Below are 21,037 nucleotides of genomic sequence, written 5' to 3'. Positions count from 1 at the left end.
GAGGCTGGGGGAAAAAAAAAAACACTTCTCCACTCCTGGTAGGAGTGTCCATTGGTGAAACCACTGTGGAAATCAGTTTGGAGATTCCTCACAAAACTAGGATTAGAAGTTCCACTTAACCCAGCTATTCCCCTTCTGGGTATTTTTCCAGAAGAATTAAAAATGTCATACCACAGTGATATATGTGCGCCCATGTTTATAGCACCACAATTTGTCATAGCTAAATCTTGGAAACAGCACAAATGCCCATCAACTGAGGAATGAATAAAAAAGATGTGGTATTTCTATACAATGGAATATTACTCACTATAAAAAAAGATAAACTTGAGGCTTATATACGTAAATGGTTGCAACTAGAGACCATACTCATAAGTGAAATAAATCAGACCCACATATGTAAACACCACATTGTCTCCCTGGTGTAAGAATATGAAAGAGTAAATAAAACCCAAAATGTACAATAGGTAATAAGAAAGGGAAAGAAATTGCTCAAAGGAAGGAACAACTGGGATGAGGGAAAGAAGAAAAAGAAAGTACTAAGGCATCATATATATATATATATATATATATATATATATATATATATATATATATATATACACACACACACATGGATTAGTGGTATAACTGTACTGTTGGTGTCTGATGGTTTGTGGAGGGGAATAGTTAATGATGAAATTTTTTAAATATTTTGACCAATTTTGCATGCTTATATCTCGTAATCTGAGCAATTTATGTGATGACAACAATTTGCAGTATAACAATCATTAGTGAATTCTTACAATCCTGTCTAGTGAAATGATGTGTTGTCTCTAATGTTCTTTTAAATTATTATTTTCTTATTGCCTTTAATGATTTAATTAATCTTCTATTCTTACATCTGGTAATCTGAGCAACTTCATTGAAGATAACAATATGTAATATAACAACCACTGTTAATCCCTATCATTTGGTTTGAAACCCCATATAATTTTTAAAGTCCTTGCTTTGTTTTGTTTGTATTTTGCTACTGTTCTTTTTTTTTTACTCTTTTCTTTAAAATAAAAAATTTTAAAATAAAAGAAGGTAGAGGCTTATAACTTTCCTATCTTACCAGCAGACAAAGAAGATGCTAAAAGGAAAAGTGAAAAGGAAGCTGCTGCTGATGTGAAAAGAAAAGGTATTGCTCTTTGTTTCCTTCCTTAGATTATGTTCCAGATGTTTGTTCCATGAAAAATCGTGGTGCATCATGTACAAGGTGGAAAGTTATGTAAATCCTCCAATGTGTAGACTGTCAAACCAAAAAACTGAAACAAAATTCCCCAAAACTGAAAAACAAAAAAGTACTACACCATGTTAAAGGAAGACGTTCAGAGTTCTTCCAGTCAACTGGAGGGATCAGAACTCAGTCTGAACTCAAATCTACTGAAACCAAAGGTCGGAGAGCATGTCAGAGCTGGACTAGGGTATGAGAGGCCACCCTTGTTTGCATGTTGGTCTTAATAAAAGGAAAATGTTCTCCCCTATGTATCCAATGAGAAGATGTAATTTTACAAGTTGGTGCAAGGTGGTTAAAAAGTCAGGCTCTTCGCCTCCCACAAACTGTAGGGAGAGCAACACTATCTTCTTGATGGTTGCACTCCAAAAAATGGTTCTCAGACCTCTGAGAAAGCCATCCTTGGTCTGCAAAACTGGAAGTGGTTATTAAAAAAATTTACATATTAGAGTAGAGAAGCAATTTGCAGTACAGCATTTTGTAACAGAACTGCCATAAGCAAAGGGAGGTTCATCACCTGGGGTCAGGAAGAAGTCTGTCTGTCCTGGTCAAAGGAAAGGCTGTCATGGCCAAGACACAGGGAAATGACAAGAACTACATGACATAACAACATGGCTTTTCAAAGATACGAAGCTGAGAGAGAATAATGCAGCTCACAAAGAATCTGGGTTATTCAACTGTTTAACAGCTTAGATTTTTTGCTTTAAATTTAGTTTTATTTTTATTCTCATGCAGACATGAATATTGGCTTCTATTTATGTAAAGGCTTAAATCTACATGGAAAGGTTTTCATCTCCAATAGTATGGTTTGGTGACAAGTATTCTTATCTCAAGCATTTTGCTCCAACATGTCCATAATGCTCAAGATCCTCCAATCAGAGGCACTCCATTCCTGTGAGTTATGAAGGAATTGTCCTCCTTTAAAATGCCGATCTCCTAGACCCTGTGTGTATGGGATAAACACTATTTCCTTGCAGCTATTAACAACCTGAAATTTCCAGATCTTCTCTGTGGAATAGCAAACTGAAAATGATACCCCAGAAAATGAGGCAGTATGTGAGCTTGGATGAGCCAGAGGCCAAAGAGAGCATTGAGCGGGCACTGCTGTGGGCGGCAGATGGACATGCAGGGGCTGGGTACAAGTCATCCCTTAGCTCATGAGGGGTAAAGGTACTGGGGAAATACTCCACAGAAGAGAAGTATGGGCACCAAACTAATAACGATTATTCTTAGCAGGTAGCAAATAGGAATGACAGGCTTTGTCAATACCACAGTACAAATGAGGAAAGCATAAAATACTAGGAGTTGCCTGATAGCATAGTTCATAAAAGGAGCAGAAAGAGACAGCCAGGTGCTGTGTGGGTCTGGGAGTTGATTGCTAATTACCCACCTCTCCATTTCTATTATTAAAGGTGCATTATTGTAGACTTTATTGTATTTTTGAATATTCATGAATCTTATTCTAAAATTTTGTTTATTTTCCTGGTGAAATATGAATTTATCAAATGAAAGGACAAGCACGGTTCTGACTGATGATACGGAGACACTCTGTGGTCAGTGGGTCTGCGACAGGTCAGGGCTGGGTGGGAGAGGACCAGGAGCTCCTCACTGGCTCAGGCGGGACAAAGGGATTTGCAGATGGAAATCCTAAACCAACATCCATGAAGAGTTTTTCATGTTCGCGCCAGCATAAAACCAGAAACATTTCACTCTGACTAAAGTCAGTGATGTGTGTGTATGCATGTGTGTGTGTGTGTGTGTGTGTGTGTGTAACTGTTGTCTCGTTTGGGTTTTAACTTTGTGGGGAAAGGCAGCACTTATGTGTGCACAGTGAGGGTTGGGAAAGCTGGAGGCGGTGTGTGCTTGGAGGACCTGTGTGATTAGCGCAGCCCTAGTGTCAACATGAGGCTGGGTCCAGGCCCCGAGAGAGGATGGCCAGGGCTGCCGCCCAGCAGCAAGGCTCAGCCAGGGAAGCAGATAGCAAGCAGGGCCATCACGGGGTGAGGGAGGAAGGGCGGCTCGGCCAGGCCTTCCTAAATGCAGCTAACCTTCTTCCTGAAACCAGTTTGATTCTGAGTACATAAAGTACCATAGGCTCTGCAAATCACTGCAACTTCCTGATGGAAATCTGCATTATTAAATAATTTACTAAAAGTCCTTAACTCTCAAATGCTCAAAGTTTGTATGTGTTTTTGTGAAAGACACAGGGAAGAGAGAGAAAGAGAAAGAGGGAAAGAAAGAAAATTGACCTTAAAGTGCAAGAATTCTCTACATTTTTGTGCAACAGCAATATAGTTTAAAAATGGCCAGTCTGAGGCTCATTATGAGAGTAATAAAAATTTAGAGAGATAATGAAATAAATTGAGTTTAATTTAAAATCTTAAGAAGCCTGAGCACATATGTCTTTTCTTTCTAAAATAGTTAAAGAAATATGGTAAAGCATATGATATACATGTATATGATATCATCACTGTGCCCCTAAATAGTAGCAAATGTACACAGCTGAAGATATGCCTAGGAGCTTGTTTAATATATGTTTTACTGTGATATTTTATTATATTTATGTGAACCTCTATATGACTTATAGGACTATGTACTACATAGGGTTATTTATATTTTTACATTTAGTGTGCAATACAAAAGGAACCACGGCTCAAATTCTATTCAGAGATAAAAGCCCCTCACAGAATGAAACCAAGATATCATACTGAGCTAATCATCTGTGTTAGGGAAAATGTAGGCTGTGTACTACATGATACAAAATCATCAGCCTATTGATTAATAATAGATGAAACTGAGTAATTGGTACAAGAATGTTAATTATGATAATATCTTGTTTAGTATATACTTGCAATTATACATGTAAAAAAGTCCACCACTTAAAAGCATAGTGAGAAATTAGAAAATCACCAGGACTCTTTTGTTATAAGGTACATTTCTTACTATGAAAAAAAGCAACCAACCAAGGAAATAAAAAATTAAGAACATCTCCCTGTGTTCTTATTGGATTTCAGTGTTAGACATAACATTTGCTATCTCTAATACCAGGAGACTGTAGACTGAGAACTGTACCTATGCAATTGTTGGTAGGACAGGAAGAACTGAAATCAAGGGGATGGTACAGGGTTATTGAGCAAAGGTCGTGAAACAGATCATTCATCACAGCTGTCTCCTTGATACTCACAGTGGCCAGATATTGGAAATGTGCAGGCCAACCGCAGAAACTCACTGACATCTTCACTTGCAAAGTCATTCGGGTGGTTTGCCTGGCCACTTCTTGACAGTTTCATGTAGGTGCATCTAACTTTTGGCAGTGAACATCTCCAGGATGAGTTCCACCTACAAGGAGTCTGCACTCCCATTTCTCCAGCTGGGAAGAGGGGAGGACAAGAGTTGAAAGCCTATGTCCCTAGTATTTATAGTAGTAACACTTTAAGAAATGTCTGAGAAGGTAAAGTTCACGTGAGATGGATTTTGAAGACCTAAATTGTTTGGGTAATAAACATGTGGGTAAGTCCCCTCAAAAACCTGAAACTTGTCCATTCCAAGTGCTCCCAAGACACACTTGAATGAAGCTTATGTTGGTCTTTACTTGACCCATGGAGGAGGGAGGTCATGGATGTTCATTTTCTCTTCCCTCCACAAGATGATGATTTTTAAGAAGTAATTTTCTAAGTGCTTGATGATGAGGTTACAGTGCCTTAAAAAGATCACTGTGTTGCTTTATCTTATAATGAAAATATTATAACCCTGGAAAACTATAGAGATCAGCAGAAAAAACAAGCCAACATTCTGCTGTTCTATTTCTCTCTGGCTGCCTGATTTTTGGAGGTGTGATAAGGTTTTTGGAGATAATTTTGCCATTACATATATGCTTATAAGATTATTAATTATGAACATAATTTTTGTGGTGCTGGGATTAAACCAAGGGCCTTGTATATATTAGGCAAGTGCTGTACTACTCAATTGCATCCCCAGCCTTGAAAATAATTTTTCCATAATGATTGATTAATGGTAACTATATAAAATTATATTTAGTTATCACAACTGCCATGGGATTTTTTCCAAAAATTATCTGAATAGAAGACTGAAATTTTTTTTCTAAAGTAAACTGTAAGAAAGGGACAAATTAATAAATTCACTCATGTGTACAGACTTTGCTTTTTGAGGCTGGGTCTCTCTATGTAGTTCAGGATGGCTTTGAAGTCACTATGTAGTCCAGGCTGGCTTTAAATGCTCAGCCATCCTGCTTCAGTCTCCTGAGTGCTGGGATTACCGGCATGAACCATCACACCCACCTTGTGTGCACACCTTCCAGCTAGAAATATGTACCAAACGCCTGTTCTACGCCAAATTTTCTCCTAAGTGCTGAGTGTACAAAGGTGGATAAGTGGACATAGATTTACCCTGCTGAAGCTTACAGACTGATGGTGAACACACACAATGCAGAAGGAGAAAGAGTGTCCCTAAGCACAGCTTGGAGTAAGGACGATGGAGGAAATAAATTTGGGACAATACAGAAAGATTGTATTAGATTAGGGCCCTTTGACAAGGAGCCCTTAAACTGAGATCTGACACGCTGTAGGGTCTATCCACTAATGCACACAGCTTTGTGATGTGTGAATATGATGTACATATTTGCTACATGGATGTGTATATTTCATGAGCAGTCAGAATAGCACACCTGCAGAGGACACAGACAAGCACTTGAATTTTTACTAAAAGTGTAAAGGAAGGTTATGGACAGACGTTTTAAAGCTGGTCATCTCTATAGATTATTTTTTGCCCTGGGAATAACTATGCTTATCTAGGGAGCCTGTGTCAAAAGAAAGAGAAAAGAACCCACAGCCAAGGCCAGGAGAACTCCAATATCTAGAGTCAGGGCAAATCAAGAAGCTGAAAGGAATTGCAAAAAATTTCTAAAGCAAAAGTGCACAGTAATCCAGGTATTTCAGAAGTGGATATTTCAAGAAGCAAAAAGTCCTCCACTTTGCGGGACAGCCCTTGGCAGCTGTGATGTGTGTGGAAGAGAAAGGACGTCAGGGGATGAAGGGTGAAAGGCACCTTGGAATGAGAGGTGCAAAATAAATGGAGAGAAAGCGGAGAAGTTGGAAGGGGTAACTGTGGCTGTAGACCAAGGGAAGAATCGTATTTTGTCCAATTTCACTTCAGGAGGTCACTTTCGAGCCTGACAGACAGGAACAGCATGGGAGAGATGAAGGCTTCCAGGGACAGCACACATAAGCAGAAATCTCAGAGATGACGTTTGATGAGAATTCATTGTTTGACAAGTGCAAGGGAGGAAAGTATCTTTTCTGAGGGGAGATAATGTCACAGATGCTCCAGGCGTAAAGGGTGCACATTTTCAGGAATTGAAGGGCAATGTATACCGATTCCTTAGGAAGAGAGGCCAGCGTTTGCAAAGTACACTGTACAGGGTTAGGCAGTGCGGGTGAGAACGCTAACATTAATAAGTGTTTAGATCAGAAAGTCTCAACAGGAGGCAAAGATATCTGCACTCTGTGCTTTGTGCTTTCCAGGGTAAGTTGGTGCAGATCTTTTAGCTGTGTTCTTCATGGTTCACGTCTTCAGTAACAATAGCCTGCTAGAACTGTACACTAAAATATCTTAGTGGTGTTGAACTCACCAGGTAAAATTACTTCAGTACGGAGCTCATTCATGCTATTTGGTTTTTTTTTTTTTTTTTTGGTTTTTTCTCCGGTACTGGGAACCGAACTCACGACCTTGCGCATGCCAGGCAGGCGCTTTTGCCGCTGAGCTAAATCCCCAGCCGCTCATTCATGCTATTTGAAGGGGATATATTTATATCTATTTTCATAGAATACTTTCAGTTGACAAATAATACTGAATTCTGTATGAACTAAACCTGTAGTATTTGATTTTGCTCTGCAAATTTTCCTTCTACCCTTGAGAAATGGCAAGTAATTTTTTACAGGAGGTTATCACTTTAACTATATCATTAAATTTTATTTTTCCAAACACTAGAATATCATTCATTTTGCTTTAGAATATTAAGTAGCATTTTGTTCAACATATAACAGCTTAAAAGTTTTTAAATTCATGTGTAATTAAAAATAAAATCCTTGAAATATTTGTATTTACATATATAACTGGGTCAAATAATAAATGCTATCATCACTGATACGTGTTCATGTTAACTTTAAGTTTAAAAAGCATCTTTCTTCTGCCTTGTATTTTGAGAAGAGATTATTATAGCTTTTTCTGATCAAACCATCTGCTTCCTTCTGAAAAGCATTTGGTTTTTGAAAATCATTTTATATTTGAGTTATGTGTTTTGCAAATATATATTGAGGCAAGCTTGACAAGTAAAGGAGGATTATTTGTCAAAACCACTGAAACCTAGATAAAATCTTTTACAGGATATTTTATAGTAATGTGCTAGTTAATATCTAATTCTAAATATAGGTAATTCACATGCTGTTGAGTGATGTTGTAGTAGTTATATTCAGATATGCAATAGATAAATTCTTTAAAAATTAGCTCAGACAGGCAAACAATTGGAAACTCAGCACAAATATGACCTAATCTAATTATTATCTTCTAGTTTTGATTTAATGGGTTCCTGAATTACATGGTGACAGTGGGCTTCTCAGTCAGTTTTCCATTCCTGGGCCCCATTGCATTGCAACTCTGCTTTCATGATGGCCACTTGATTGTACTGAAAGCGTTCACCATACCTAAATTGACCAAAGCCAAGAGAAGAGATTTTCAAGTGCTTTGTAACCATGGAAGTGATGTGAGATAATAGTTGTCTACAGACGTGAGGGTGAGAAATGTAATGGAGCACTGTAGGAAAGTCTTTGACTTGTAACTTAACAAAATACCCTCGAGTATCTCTGATCTTACCTCTATCACTATAAATGAGGTAAAAGAAGAAAATATGAGATGTTTAAGATGACGTGGGGCACTTTTAAGTAAATAAAGTACACAATTTTAAATGTGCAGAGAAGGATGGCTATCTCCTCCCCATGTGGGTAGGTCAAGCAGTACGAAGGGTTATATTACATGTAAGGAGGCTCATAAAATTCTATTTCTCCAAAGTAAATCTTCCCATGAAATGGATATCTGTCTTATTTCACCTTTGATATTAGCTTTTGTATCATTATTATCACTGTCTTAAATTCGGCCCCTTGGCTAACTCTTCTTGAAGGTTAATAATTATTTTTTAAATAAAAGTTATAATCGAGAGTTAATTCCAGGAAATGGGGCCATAGCAAATATGCATTGAATATAACCTGAATTCACAAATTTCTCCTGACTGTCTAGTCCAGCATAAAACATCACTCTGGATGTGATCAGAACTCGTCATATTGACACCTGCATAAACCAACGACATGGAAAAACAGTGTATTACGGGCCTTGAATAATGATTAACCGTGCTCAGGAAAATTCCAATAGCAATAAGTTTAACACAGGAGGGAAATGTTAGTAATTATATATGCTGCAAGAAGACAGGGAAAAATCTTCAAGTGATAAAAGTTTCTAGTCAGGAAAATAATTATAATTAATTTTTAGGAAGTTTGTTATAAGTAACTGAAGAAGGCTTGGAAGAGCACATAACACTTCTGTAGTTAAAAGTACACTTTTTTTCCCCAAAAGATAGCTTGTCTCAGTAAATATGTACATATTATATTGGTCACTATCCATATCTGTTCACAATATTAACCTTAGGATTTAAGTCAAAGTTATGAGCAGGCCAAGAAGATAATGTGAAATACATCAGAAGGAGAAATGCAAAATTCCTGTCCTGGAATACTCTGCACTGACACTGAGATGGGTACAGAGCCAAGTTATGCAAATCAGAGGATTAAAAAATGACAAGTACCCAGTGGCACTGGAGAACCATCTCTCGGTAGAACATTCTGAACTACTTGTCCCTCTTCTTTCTAACATGGTCGCATACACCCAAGTTCCCGGAGGTTTCCCGCTGAGCCCTGCTGTCCTGGGTACTCGCAGACCTCTGTGGGCTAACTGTTGAGGCGGGTTAGTGAGGCAATGCTCCCTGGTGGTTCCATGACATCTTAGCAATGGAATCCAAAGAGTTCAGTCTCCCCTTCCTGACACTTCACTTTCTAGACCCTTCTTGTTCTCTTTCCTAGCCTCTGCCACCTGTTTCTAAAATATTCTTCTGATTTATTTAAGCAAATAAAATAAAAAGTGCCCTAGTGGGCTCTGAAATCTGTTACACATCAAATCTGTTACACATTCATCTCTGTGCTTGCATTGCTTTCCTTGGCTGTCCACAGCACAATACAATGGGCCCGTGTTCCTATTTAAGGAAAAAACTTTTCCACTGTGCACAATGTGGCATGCTCACCTAGCTAGCTGGGCGCATCATACCCCCCAATTCTCCTGCAGATTCGCTCAGACATTCCCAGCAGTGATATCCGGCTGTGGCCAGCACACCCTTCCTGAGTCACTGCCCATTTATCAGATCGCCTTTGGAGCTAAATTCTTCATGATGCCTACAACCTCCTTCCGCTCTCTTGTGTGTTTGGTCTTCAGACTCCCACCTGCGTCACCGTCCTTGCCAGTTCCCACATTACCATGTGGAAAAGTGCATTCTCTGTTCCCAAGATCTCTTAACAGCCAAAGGTGCTTCCCACACTCAGCCTGTTGACAACAGTCCTTCCTGTTAGCCTCTGTGGTTACGCTCTTGGTCTCTGTTTTCTGATTCCTTTCCTGGGGTCTGAAATCAGGAGCACATTCATGCTTGATTCCATGTCCTCGCTCCTCTGTTCTTGCTTTCTTGGTGACCATAGGCTGTGGTGACCATGGTGAGCATGGTCTTAGCATCATTTTTATGTCAATGACTCATAAATGTTTGCCTCTAAAGTTGGCCCTCTGATCTGCACTCTCACACAAAGGGTGATCAGAATATACAGTGAATGCTTTAACTTAAAAAAAATTACAGTGAGAAACATATTGTCATTAATTCGCTTCAAAATGCTACTCTTTATTTTGAGCATAGTCATTCCATCATTCTTACCGCTTTCTGAAGCATTTCTGAAAGCCCTCCTTTGTGAGTTCTCTTTACAAGGTGCAGTAATGCAGTAATGCCAATGCTAAGTACCATGTCACGGAAAAGCAGCTTCTTAAAAGCTTTATGCTGCGTCTTCGTCCACCTCACTTACCAGATCTGGTGCCATGGACCTTCTGGCTCTTCCCCAAAGTTAAAATGGCCGTGAAAGGTAAATGTTTTGAGCCAACTGAGGACATCGAGGCAGCCATGACAGAGCAACTAAAGACACTCACGAGAGAGGACTCCAGAACTGCCTCAGAAACTGGCAAGAGCCATGAGATAAACGTGTCTGACAGGAATTGAAGTCTTTTGAGAGGGAATTAATGGCAATATGTCTTCATCTGTAACTTTTTATTTAAAATTTAAGCATTCACATTTTAAAGCATATCTTATGAATCCAATTAGTTATTCACCTTCTTCATTTAAATATCTACTATATGCTTTAAAGTATCTATTATATATTCTAAAATATCTACTGAATATACCTTAAAGTATCTATTATATATTATTAAATATACTTTAAAGTATCTATTATATACTATTTTATATTTTATATTATGTATTATACAATTATATATTATGTATTATGCTTTAAAGTGTACTGTATATTATATATTATCTTATAGTATATATATTATATAATATATGGTACTTTAAAGTGTACTATTATACTATACTGCTATATATTATACTTTAAAGTATCTATTATATATTATTAAATATACTTTAAAGTATCTATTATATACTATTTTATACTTTAAAATATCTATTATACATTTCAAAGAGGAAAAAGCTCCTCTGATCTTCTCTTTCTCTGTCTGTGTCTTTGTCTCTTTCTCTCTCTCTCTCTCTTTCTGTGTCTCTCTCTCTCTTTCTCCCTCCCCACCTCTCTTCCTCCTGAATGGATCACACATCCTTAGCTCTTTACTTCTCAATGATAAATTAGTACAGCTGTTTTTCTTTTTCCTTAAGCCTATATGTCTCTAATCTAGAGACATTTTCCTCTCTGACTCCATTATTAAAACCTGTCTCCCTCACCTTTGAAATACGTTAAGTTACTGACCCTTTTCACTGTCTTTAAGAAGCAACCCAGTTTGGACACCACCACTTCTGGATCTATAGGCAAGGTCATACTGTAACAAATACAAAATCCAGAACATTTCAACCACTTTTAAAATGAGCAAGATTATTTCTTATCCATGTCCTACTTATCATAGCTACTCTAGAGCCCAGGCTGGGGGAAGGTCACCTGCGTCTGCTTCCACAGTTCCACTCCTCCTATCTAGAGTGAGTTTCAAATTTCCTAAATGATCTAAAAGGCTATTCATGAGCTAGTGACTGTAGATCACACCACAGCGGCATTTCTCATACAGCGCAGCCATTAAGTGAAGTTCTAATCCCCCCGCTCTTGCCATTTCTACTCATTTGTCACCTGGACAAATTGCCTCCATTTCTACCCAAACTTGGCCTCAGCCTTTGGATTTCACAAGTATATGCAAATTTTAATTTGCTGTTTCACCTGAGTTCTAGTTGCACTCAAACTTTGTCAAAATGGCAGGCACAATCAGTGTGTGAAGTCTTTAGCAAATCATTCCTTATAAACCACAAACAGAAAGAGAATTAATTCAGGAATTATCATTTTCTTGTTTTTAGAGAGACTGTAGCACATAAAGCATATGAGAAAAGGCATGATTTCAACTTTGTTATAAAACAACCTCTATGAAAGGATTTAGCCTTGGTGAGAAGGCATGAATGTGTGAACGTCAGCAAGGGAAGAAGTAGAGCAGAAAAACCAATTAGAAACGAGAAAGGAGAGTTAGGGAGGAAGGAGTTAAAGATGGCAGCTTGAGAGACAGTTTTTATGCATTTTGATGCATTGGTGACACCAGGAATCCAGAAAGGGAGGGTGTACAAACACCACAGATTAAAATCTTGCGTAATCTTGCTTAAAGGAAAACTGATGAGTAAACACCAATGACTAAGGAGTCAATAAAAATTGACAGTGGGCAGTTATCATTTTTCCCATCAAGATTTCTCTGCTCATTTGGTGAGTGGCACTGCTCCCGGAGCTCCAGCCAGGAGAAGTAGGTGGGGTTTTGGAATTATCACTTTTATTCCACCTGCTGTCCCCCCACGAGTGTGAGTGTGTGACTTGGGTCCGACTGCAGTCCTGACTGGGAGACACTTTATAAAGGACAAAAGGAAGATGGTCTCTTTTCTTAGGAGTAAGATCGAGGGAGTCTAAGAAATGCTATTTTTCACTTTTATACCCTTGTTGTGACAGCCTGTCTTGAAAATAATGCTGACATATAGAGGAAGAGAAAAGTGTAGATTTCAATGATATTTTAAGCCTAACATTCAGGTATCCCTGGAAACAAGCATCCCTGACTTCCTGCCAGAATGTCATGATTTAACCAACTCATCTGTTTGTCTAAGTTAGTTTGCACTTGGAATTTTTAATTTCCAACCTAACAGCTCATTACCTAGTAAACCTTATGAAGTTATGGAACTGTTATAGCAGTTTGAAAACTACTAAATAAATTGTATATTAAAAATTGTATGTTTGATGGATCTCAACTCGCTGTACAATTGCTTAAGGGGAACAGTAATTTTTCACTGATATTTATTCATAGATGTTTACTATTTGGTAGCCTGCTTTAGAGGGTGAACAATTTTATTTTTACTTAAACAGATTTAGAAAGGAGATGTGTCAGTACAAAACTTCCTTGCCAGAAAACATGTTAGCATAATTTTGAATATTTTAAAACCAAAAGCAAGGATAAGTCTTATTTGTCTTATTTCATAAGTAAAACAGGAAACAAAATTCAGTCATTCTCTTAATTTTATTCTCTGTTTCAATGTGCCTTTATTTTTAATTTCTAATGCGAAAAGATGTCATTTTATAGCTGGAGTATAGAATTAACAACATGTTTATTTCTTCATACTATTAATAAACAGTGAGACAGTCCTAGACATATGAGACGTGGCATCTCGCATTGCTGTGGTATTTATTACCTTTGCTAGTAACTGTAGCTAAAAGAAAAGAAACCATTGTCCTTTATGTGGTCTGAGTAATCCATAATTTATACCTGTTGTCCAGACCAACTCTGTCTGCTCACACAAAGACAGACCAATTAAGTTGAAAGACAAGGTGTTGAGTCAAGGAAGGCAAATTTATTTGAAGGGCCGGCTGATGGAGAAGAGGGAGGACTGCTGTCTAAAGTCTGTCTTGCAGGGAAGCTGATGCACCAATGGCCTATCTAGCCAGGCAGTAGGTGTTTTCAGGTGGTAGGCACCTTCTCTCAGTGGCTGACAGTTCCAAATTTGTGGTGGTAGGCACCTTCTCTCAGTGGCTAACGGTTCCAAATTTGTGGCCAGATGATCCACATTAGACCTTAATTGCCTAATCACAAGGTATTTTTCAGTTCTGCAGATCTCAAGAAAAGTAGTGGGGTTGTTTTTCTTCTATTTACTGATGGGTTTGCCTACGTGTGGTTCCTGACACATTACAGAGTGAGGCAGTAGGGGCAGAGGAGCAAGACCAGGGTCAAATGAAGTCACCTGTGAAGTCCTCAGTGTTTGGCTTCAAGGTTGCATGTTTTGCTAGTTTTTCCTCACAGCCCTTGAATATACATAACCCTCCTATTCCAATCTATCTCTGTAGTATGTCCAGGATGTTTTAAAGTCCAGAACCACTGTGCTTATTGAGACAAACAAAGAGGAAATACAGGGACTGGAGATCTGAAATATAGCTCTAGACAGTAAGTACTGCCTACATCCAATACTTCTTTTGTTAGCCTTGTTACATAAAGTTGTACACTTTTATGTAACTATTTTGTTCTAAATTTTTCCTCTTGTAAATTGTGAGCAACAATAACTTCATTCAATTACTTAAATGAATTTGAAATACCCACTATTTTGAGGAACATTTTAGGTACATGATTTTTCTAGATGAATTAATTTCAAATTAGCTTGTGTATAAAACCTAACAGATATCTGGGGAAATAAGTCAGTCTCATTAGGTATTAAGGAATGCAAATCAAAACCACAATGAGATACCACCTCACTCCAATGAAAGTAACTAAATAGCTATTATGAAAAAGACAAAATAGTGAATGTTCGTTAGGGTGTGGAGAAAGAGTAACCCTCTACACTGTTAGCAAGAATGTAAACTAGTGTACCAATTATGGTACAGTGAGGTGGATTCTCAAAGCAAAAACAGAAGTGTGATGCAATATATGGCTCCTCCACTGGACACACAACAAAAGAAAGGGAAAACAGAGTGTTGCATGACACAACCCTCACTGGTTGCAGTATTGTTCACAATAGCCAGGTTATGGAAACACCCTAAATGTCCACCAGGGAAGAAATGGATGAAGGAAACATGTTACTTGTATATATAGGAACACTCCTCAGCTGTAATGTGAGCAGGAAATCCTATCACTGCTACAACGTGGGTGCACCTGGAGGGCACTGAGTGAAAGGAAGTAAGTCAGACACAGAAAGACGACGCAGCACCTCCTCACCACCAAGTGGACTCTCGCCATGTTTGGGCAGTCGGGGAGGAGGGTTGGAAGAGAAGAGGTTGGGCAAGAGAGAATATTTTTTGGTGGAGGAAATGCCCTGGTGTTCTGTGGCACAGCAAGGTAAATATAATTAACAACGATATAGCTCAGAATCACTAGAAGAGAGGAAATTGAATGTACAAACCATAAAGATATCATACATGTTTAAGGTGATAGATATGCTAATTACCCGAACTGATCTCTGCCTAATGAAAATATGAATCAAAATGTTACACTGTGTCTCACAGACATCATATAAACTAGAAAAAAAGCGCATCTTTAGAAGTAATTACTTCCCTCAGAAATTGAGAGCAATGTTGGATTCAGCAGTGTGTGCAGTATGGCCCAGGCTCTCCTTCTGGAACTCGCTTCTGCTATCTCTTACCAACTTTCTACTTGGCTGTGGTCTCAGGGAAACCCTGCGCACTTTGAAGTATGACTCTTGTACACGCTTCAGTCATGATAGATTGTTAAACATGGTTCCAAGAGCACATATGCAAGTCAGACTTCACAGGGAGCATTCTACTTAGCTCAGTGTGGACTCCAGGTGAGGTACGTGTGCAGGGCTGGGTAATGTGCTCACGCTTATGTCTGAGGTTACATAAGGAAAGCAGAGCGAATGGCATGGAAAAGGACGGGAAAGGTCCAGTGCGGCACGAACAGAGAGAAACTGGTTGGCAAGCCAGTTCCCGACCAGAAATCTGGAGGATTACACTGGAAAGCGACAGTACGCCACCGAAGGAGGAAAGACAGGGGTTCATGGGATCCTGCCTGTGGTTTTCCACTTCGTTAGAAAGTTATTTTAACAAATATTACAATATATAACTCCGTTAAACCTGGGCTGGTGGGAGATGAGGGAGCCTTTTAATATAGAGGGAGGAGATGGCCAGGCAGCGAAGACATCAGAGAGGAGATTACCACAGTGCATGCCAGCTGCACTTCAGAGGAGAAAGAGGACCTGTCTCAGCACTGATTTCAACAGATTGACAACAGTACAGCTCTTCAGAGAATTTTGAGATATCTGGCTTTTCCTCACTTTTAACTGGAGAAACAAGGGTGTTGTTTAAAAGAAAAAAGGAAAAGAATCAGAGAGAAAGACTTCTTCTGTCATGCTCACTTCTGCTTTCACATCAGCATTTGAACTGGCAGGTGAGTTGAGGGTGCTGAGCAGTGTTTTAGGGAACCCAAAGAATATTTCCTTGTTTCTCACTTAGCAACAGTTAAAAATAGTCTGCGTTAAATTTTAGTGTGGTTTATTTGTTAATCATGTTGTCTTTAGACCGAAAGAAAGAATAAGAGATGATGTCGCTTTGTTCTGCACTGAATATCTGGCACCTAGCATAATGCAAGATAAAGCAGGTGCTGAACACATTCACTGAATAAATAAAGGAGGCCTCTTCCATCACAGGAGATGTATGTTCAGTTTTATTTCCTTTAAAAAGGGATTTGTCTTCTGTCCCTGAAGTTTCCACACTCACTCTGTCTTTCTCTATTCACTTCTGCTCTCTGCAGTCCTGTAGAGAGAAGCTGAATATTGTCTTCCCCGTTGCTGCTGTATGTAGATTCTTAATTAGCTTTTCAAACACATTGCAGATAAAACCATTAATCCTCTGACCTTCACTGAATTCAAAAGTTTTTGTGTTAATTGTTTTGAGAGAATAATAGGCAGTCTTGCTGTTAAAAAAAAAAAAAAAGAAGCTGTTGCATCTCTTTCCAGCAAACAGTAGGACCAGGAGAAGCACTTGAAGGAATTCCTGTATTTCAGGCTGCCATCTTTTGTACTTATTCTATGATACCAGAATCCATTTTGAACTTTGTGGAGACCCTTTGTTTTCTTACAGCTATAAAATCAAACTTTGAAAATTATTTCTATCCAAAAGTAGCAAAAATAATATTCAAGTGATTTGAAGTAATTGTAATTTTGTTTACTAAAGCCAGGTGTGCAAAGGAACCTAACCTTTATGGTCCACCTGTTCCATTGCAAGCATTATGTTTGAATTATGATTTTAATACCACAGGAATACCCCTGAGATTAGGTTTGGCCATTCATGTCAATGCTCCTGTCTATTTACAATGCTTGGTTAGGTACGGAAGCCATGCCAATGAAAATCATTACTCATATTTTGCAGAAGAGCACACAGACCACATTTGTTTTCTAGAGTAGAAACTCCTACTGCTTACATGAGAAAAAACTGGGACTTGAACTGTGTTCTCTCTGACTCCAAAACCAGGGTCAAACTTCCATGATTATCAGTAATGGTGAGGCAGGCATGCTTCAGCATAATTCCATAGTTAAGGGGACAAACACACCAGGTTGCAGTGAATTTGATGACAATAATGAATCACCCTCTTACTCTGAATGATGTCCAGTATGGATGGCTCCATCTCCTCTGGGCTGATTTTTAAATTACGCCTCTCTAGAGAGTTAGATTTGTTGAGTCCTGAAACGTGCCTTTTCTCTGAGATTGCCATTCAGTTGGAGGAATCTATGGGGAATTCTGCACTTCCACATAAGCAAATCCTTATCAAAGCCCATGGAGGACATGGTCTTGAACTGTGAAACCCACCCTTCTTCTTGGAGCTTCAACCATGAACATGGGTCTAATCCTGCCACTGCTGTAAACCCATGAGAAAGTCCCTTGTCATTCCTGGCTCCTGCCTTTCCTTAATAAACTGAGGGTTGTAATGTTCAGTGGCACAAGGGGTGGAGTACTTTGCACAAGGAGATTCTGTCTCACTCCAGGAAATCCTGCCAACCCCGTAGTCATCTCCCTGCGTGTCCAAGGTGAGCACAGAGGTGCTCCTGCTAGTGACAGGGCCCGTGCTAACAGTGCATGGCACATGCTCCTCATTGCTAGCGCTGGAGCAGAGAGAAAGGAAGACCGACAACCTGGGCAGATGATCCTTAGCTTCTCTCACTAAATCCAAACGCTTAGAAATATGACTGGATTTAGAAACTTCTTGATTAAATAACTTTTTTGTCTGCTTACTTCACACACACACACACACACACACACTCAAACACACATTGCGTGGAACAATAGCTGAAGACATTTGATGAGGTGAGCAAAAAGCCGTGTTTTAGCCTCTTTCCTCCTGAGCGGCTGGAGGACAGCAGTGTGAACACTCACCCTGTGTGCCAGCTGGCTTCAGTTCCTAAACACTCGCCCTCCCTATCACGACGAGCTGCCTCTGGCGGAAATCATTGCAGCATGTCCTTATTAGTGTCTCAATCCCTCTTCCCTTTGTGCAGTGCACCTACCTGGCCCTGGGTGAATAATTTCACTTGTGAGAGCCAAGTGTGCAAAGTGTGGAATTAGCCCTGGACAAAAATAGCCAATGTTACAAAAGTGATTTAAGGGCTGAAACGCCTCAGATCATCGTCTCTGGTGTCTCTGCCTCACACAGGGAGCTAGGAGGAGGTACTGGTCTCAGAGATAGAATATAGCTTTGGCTCTGTTGGAAGAAAAGTCCTCCTTTGGCTACTTTGTCCCTATCCCCAGGGCAAATGCTGCGACAGGAGAAACCACAGAGGTGGGATGAGCCATTGGCACGGCGGCCCTGAGGGCATCCACTGGGGCGGGACTTTGCTCTCTCACCCTTGCCAGCTGTCTTTCTGCATAGGTTGGGTGCGAGTGCTTCGCCTGTGGCACTGTACATTTAAATGCCAGCCTGTGCAGTTTACAGTACAAAAGGGCAAAAATACATAGGGGGATATAGAAAAAAACTCTTCTCTCCTTTCATTGGTTGACCTTTTTTGTTCAGCTTAATATAGACATTAAAAGAGCCCCTATGACCATATTTCCAATCTTCAAAACAATTCCAAAAATAACCTCTCCTGCAGTGTTATTTATATTCACTGCTCCCAGGCTTCACACATTAGAATATAAAGAATAATTTGCATTTATGGGCCTGAACCTTGAAAACCTTGAAGTATCTCAGATCATATTGTGTTCTGTGGCCAAAAACTTCAGAACCTGAGGAAATATGTAAAAATAGAATACTTTCAAATATAGTCCATTGGGCCAAAAGTACTTGAATCTGAAAGGTATATTTAGCTTGCTTACTTTAGACAGAGAAAAATCTCAAGTTTGAAGCAGTCCTTGTGTAATAGTAACATTATGAAACAGACATTAAAGGAAATGCAAAGTTGGGAACGAGGTCCAAGGGCGTGCAAATCTCAACTAATGGTGATTTCCTTTCACTGCCTCTAATCCTTTCCACACGCTCGTTCACTTCACGCGCTCAGTCGTTTGTCCCTTACTGCTTCCTACCAGGGTCGAGAAGCACTTTTCTAGGTGGCAAGACAAAGCCCTAGCATTTACAGAAGTTTCTAGAACAGTGAAGACAGGCAGCCAAGGGCGTGCCGCACGTGATCGTGATCTGCTGGAGCGGTATTCGGTATGGAGAACCCTGAGGACAAATGGAGGAGAACAGCGAAGTCCGGACTTCCCTAGGGGGCGCCATCCAGACAAGGACCTCAATGAAGACAGGGAGTGAGCTGTGTAAAAATCTGCAGAAATAAATGCTTAAACGGAATGCAAGTTCCATGCAGGGGAAAGCTAAAGGGCCTAGAGATCAGGACCTGGAGAGGGAGGCGGAAACAGATCGGGCCTGAGGCGTCAGGGAGAGCTCATGGCTGAGGTCAGGGCGAGCTCGGAGTTGAGGTCAGGGCTTAGCGGAGCTCTGGATCATAAAGGGCTTCATCCCAAGGGAGACTGACTTTCAGAGTCGATCATTTTAAGCAATTGTAAAAATAAAAACGTCGAAGTAGTAATAAAACTATGTCTCATATGCTCTGTAGGCTGGAAATATTGTTTAATTTTCCTCTTGCTCTGTCCTCTTATTAAGCGACCATCGCTGAATTTTGCATGTGAAATTCTTCTCTACAAAGAAAGGAAGAAAAGGGAAAGGGCTAGTGCCACCTGCTGGTCACACTGGTGAACTCCCTTTTAGAGCGCGGCAGACAGCATTTAGGCTTCAAGGAAGGGAAGCATTGCACTCCTACTGAGAATATATGACAGCGTAAGGAACTTAGAAACTTTGGTAAAATGCTGTCTGATATTTGTGCTTAGAGCAACTCTGAGCTTGGTACAAATGGTTATTTTTGTCCATATATGCAGGCGGTTCACATAGTAGGTAAGGAATACATTCACATCCAGTCCAGTGACGCTACTGGATATTCATCATCGAGGCGCCGCCCGCCTTAGTTAAGTATACAACTGCAATCTTCTTCAACCTCGAACGATACCGTACCCTACTCCATTTACTGGTTATCACTGTTGCATGATAATTTGGCTAACACACTGAATTCATTAATATAGTGCTTACCTAATTAGCTAGTACATTAATTTATAAGGTAGTAAAAACGGTACTTTAACATTACATAGTTGATTTCAAGGGCTCCAAATTCAGACTTCCTGGCTTGAACCTGAGCGCTGACACCCCACAGGATGTAGGTATGCCCTGGTTTCTTCATCTGGCGAAACTCCAAGAATTCTGAGTTTATGGGGTCATGTGAAGATCATCTAAGGAAAACACGTAGACTTAGCACAGGACTTGAAGTATTACATGTAGTCAATACATGGCAAATACTTTGATCATTGTTATACATTTTGTATATACCTCATCATAAATTGAAGATTAACTCATGTATTATGGAAAAATATATATAACAAACTAAGTAGCTTATAAACATATTTAGAGTGATCACTTAGGAAAAATTTAATTAAACATATTCTTGTAAGAGCTCTTTTCTTATATAACCATATATTTATATTACTAAGAAATATTGAAAGCAAAGGGAATGTTTCCAGAGCCTATGAGGACCTCTAGCACAGATTAGATGCTCAATAAATATGGGCTGAATGAAGGAATTAGAAAGGACTCCTTAAATATAAAAGCTATCTACTTTTATCTTTTATTCAGGCAATTTTTAAAAACATGGTGCTTAATAAAAATTAAAGCTTTTGTGTACAGATATACTAAAAACTAAAGTGATATTCAAAGGTATATTCTCATTTCATTTTTACTCAGGAAATTAATGTCAGTAATATTGCTAGGCTATACATACTTTACTAATAATTGGAATATTTTTGCATGGCATTTAAAGAGAAAATTTAGGTACATCGTTATATAAATCATTAAATTTCT

The 21,037-nt window shown here is 39.2% G+C and overlaps 1 protein-coding gene across 1 annotated transcript in view; it reads left to right on the top strand.

The window, feature by feature from the left end:
* Positions 1 to 21,037, top strand: part of Trdn (triadin) — a 302,783-nt gene that overhangs the window by 157,915 nt on the left and 123,831 nt on the right. The window contains exon 12 of the mRNA XM_005389153.2: positions 1,097 to 1,159. Coding sequence (XP_005389210.2) covers positions 1,097 to 1,159 — 63 coding nt within the window. The remainder of the gene's footprint in view (positions 1 to 1,096; positions 1,160 to 21,037) is intronic.

The sequence above is a fragment of the Chinchilla lanigera genome, unplaced genomic scaffold, assembly GCF_000276665.1.
Source record: "Chinchilla lanigera isolate Chin_1 unplaced genomic scaffold, ChiLan1.0 scaffold00035, whole genome shotgun sequence".
Lineage (NCBI taxonomy): Eukaryota > Metazoa > Chordata > Mammalia > Rodentia > Chinchillidae > Chinchilla > Chinchilla lanigera.
This window is presented reverse-complemented; position numbering and strand designations above follow the sequence as displayed.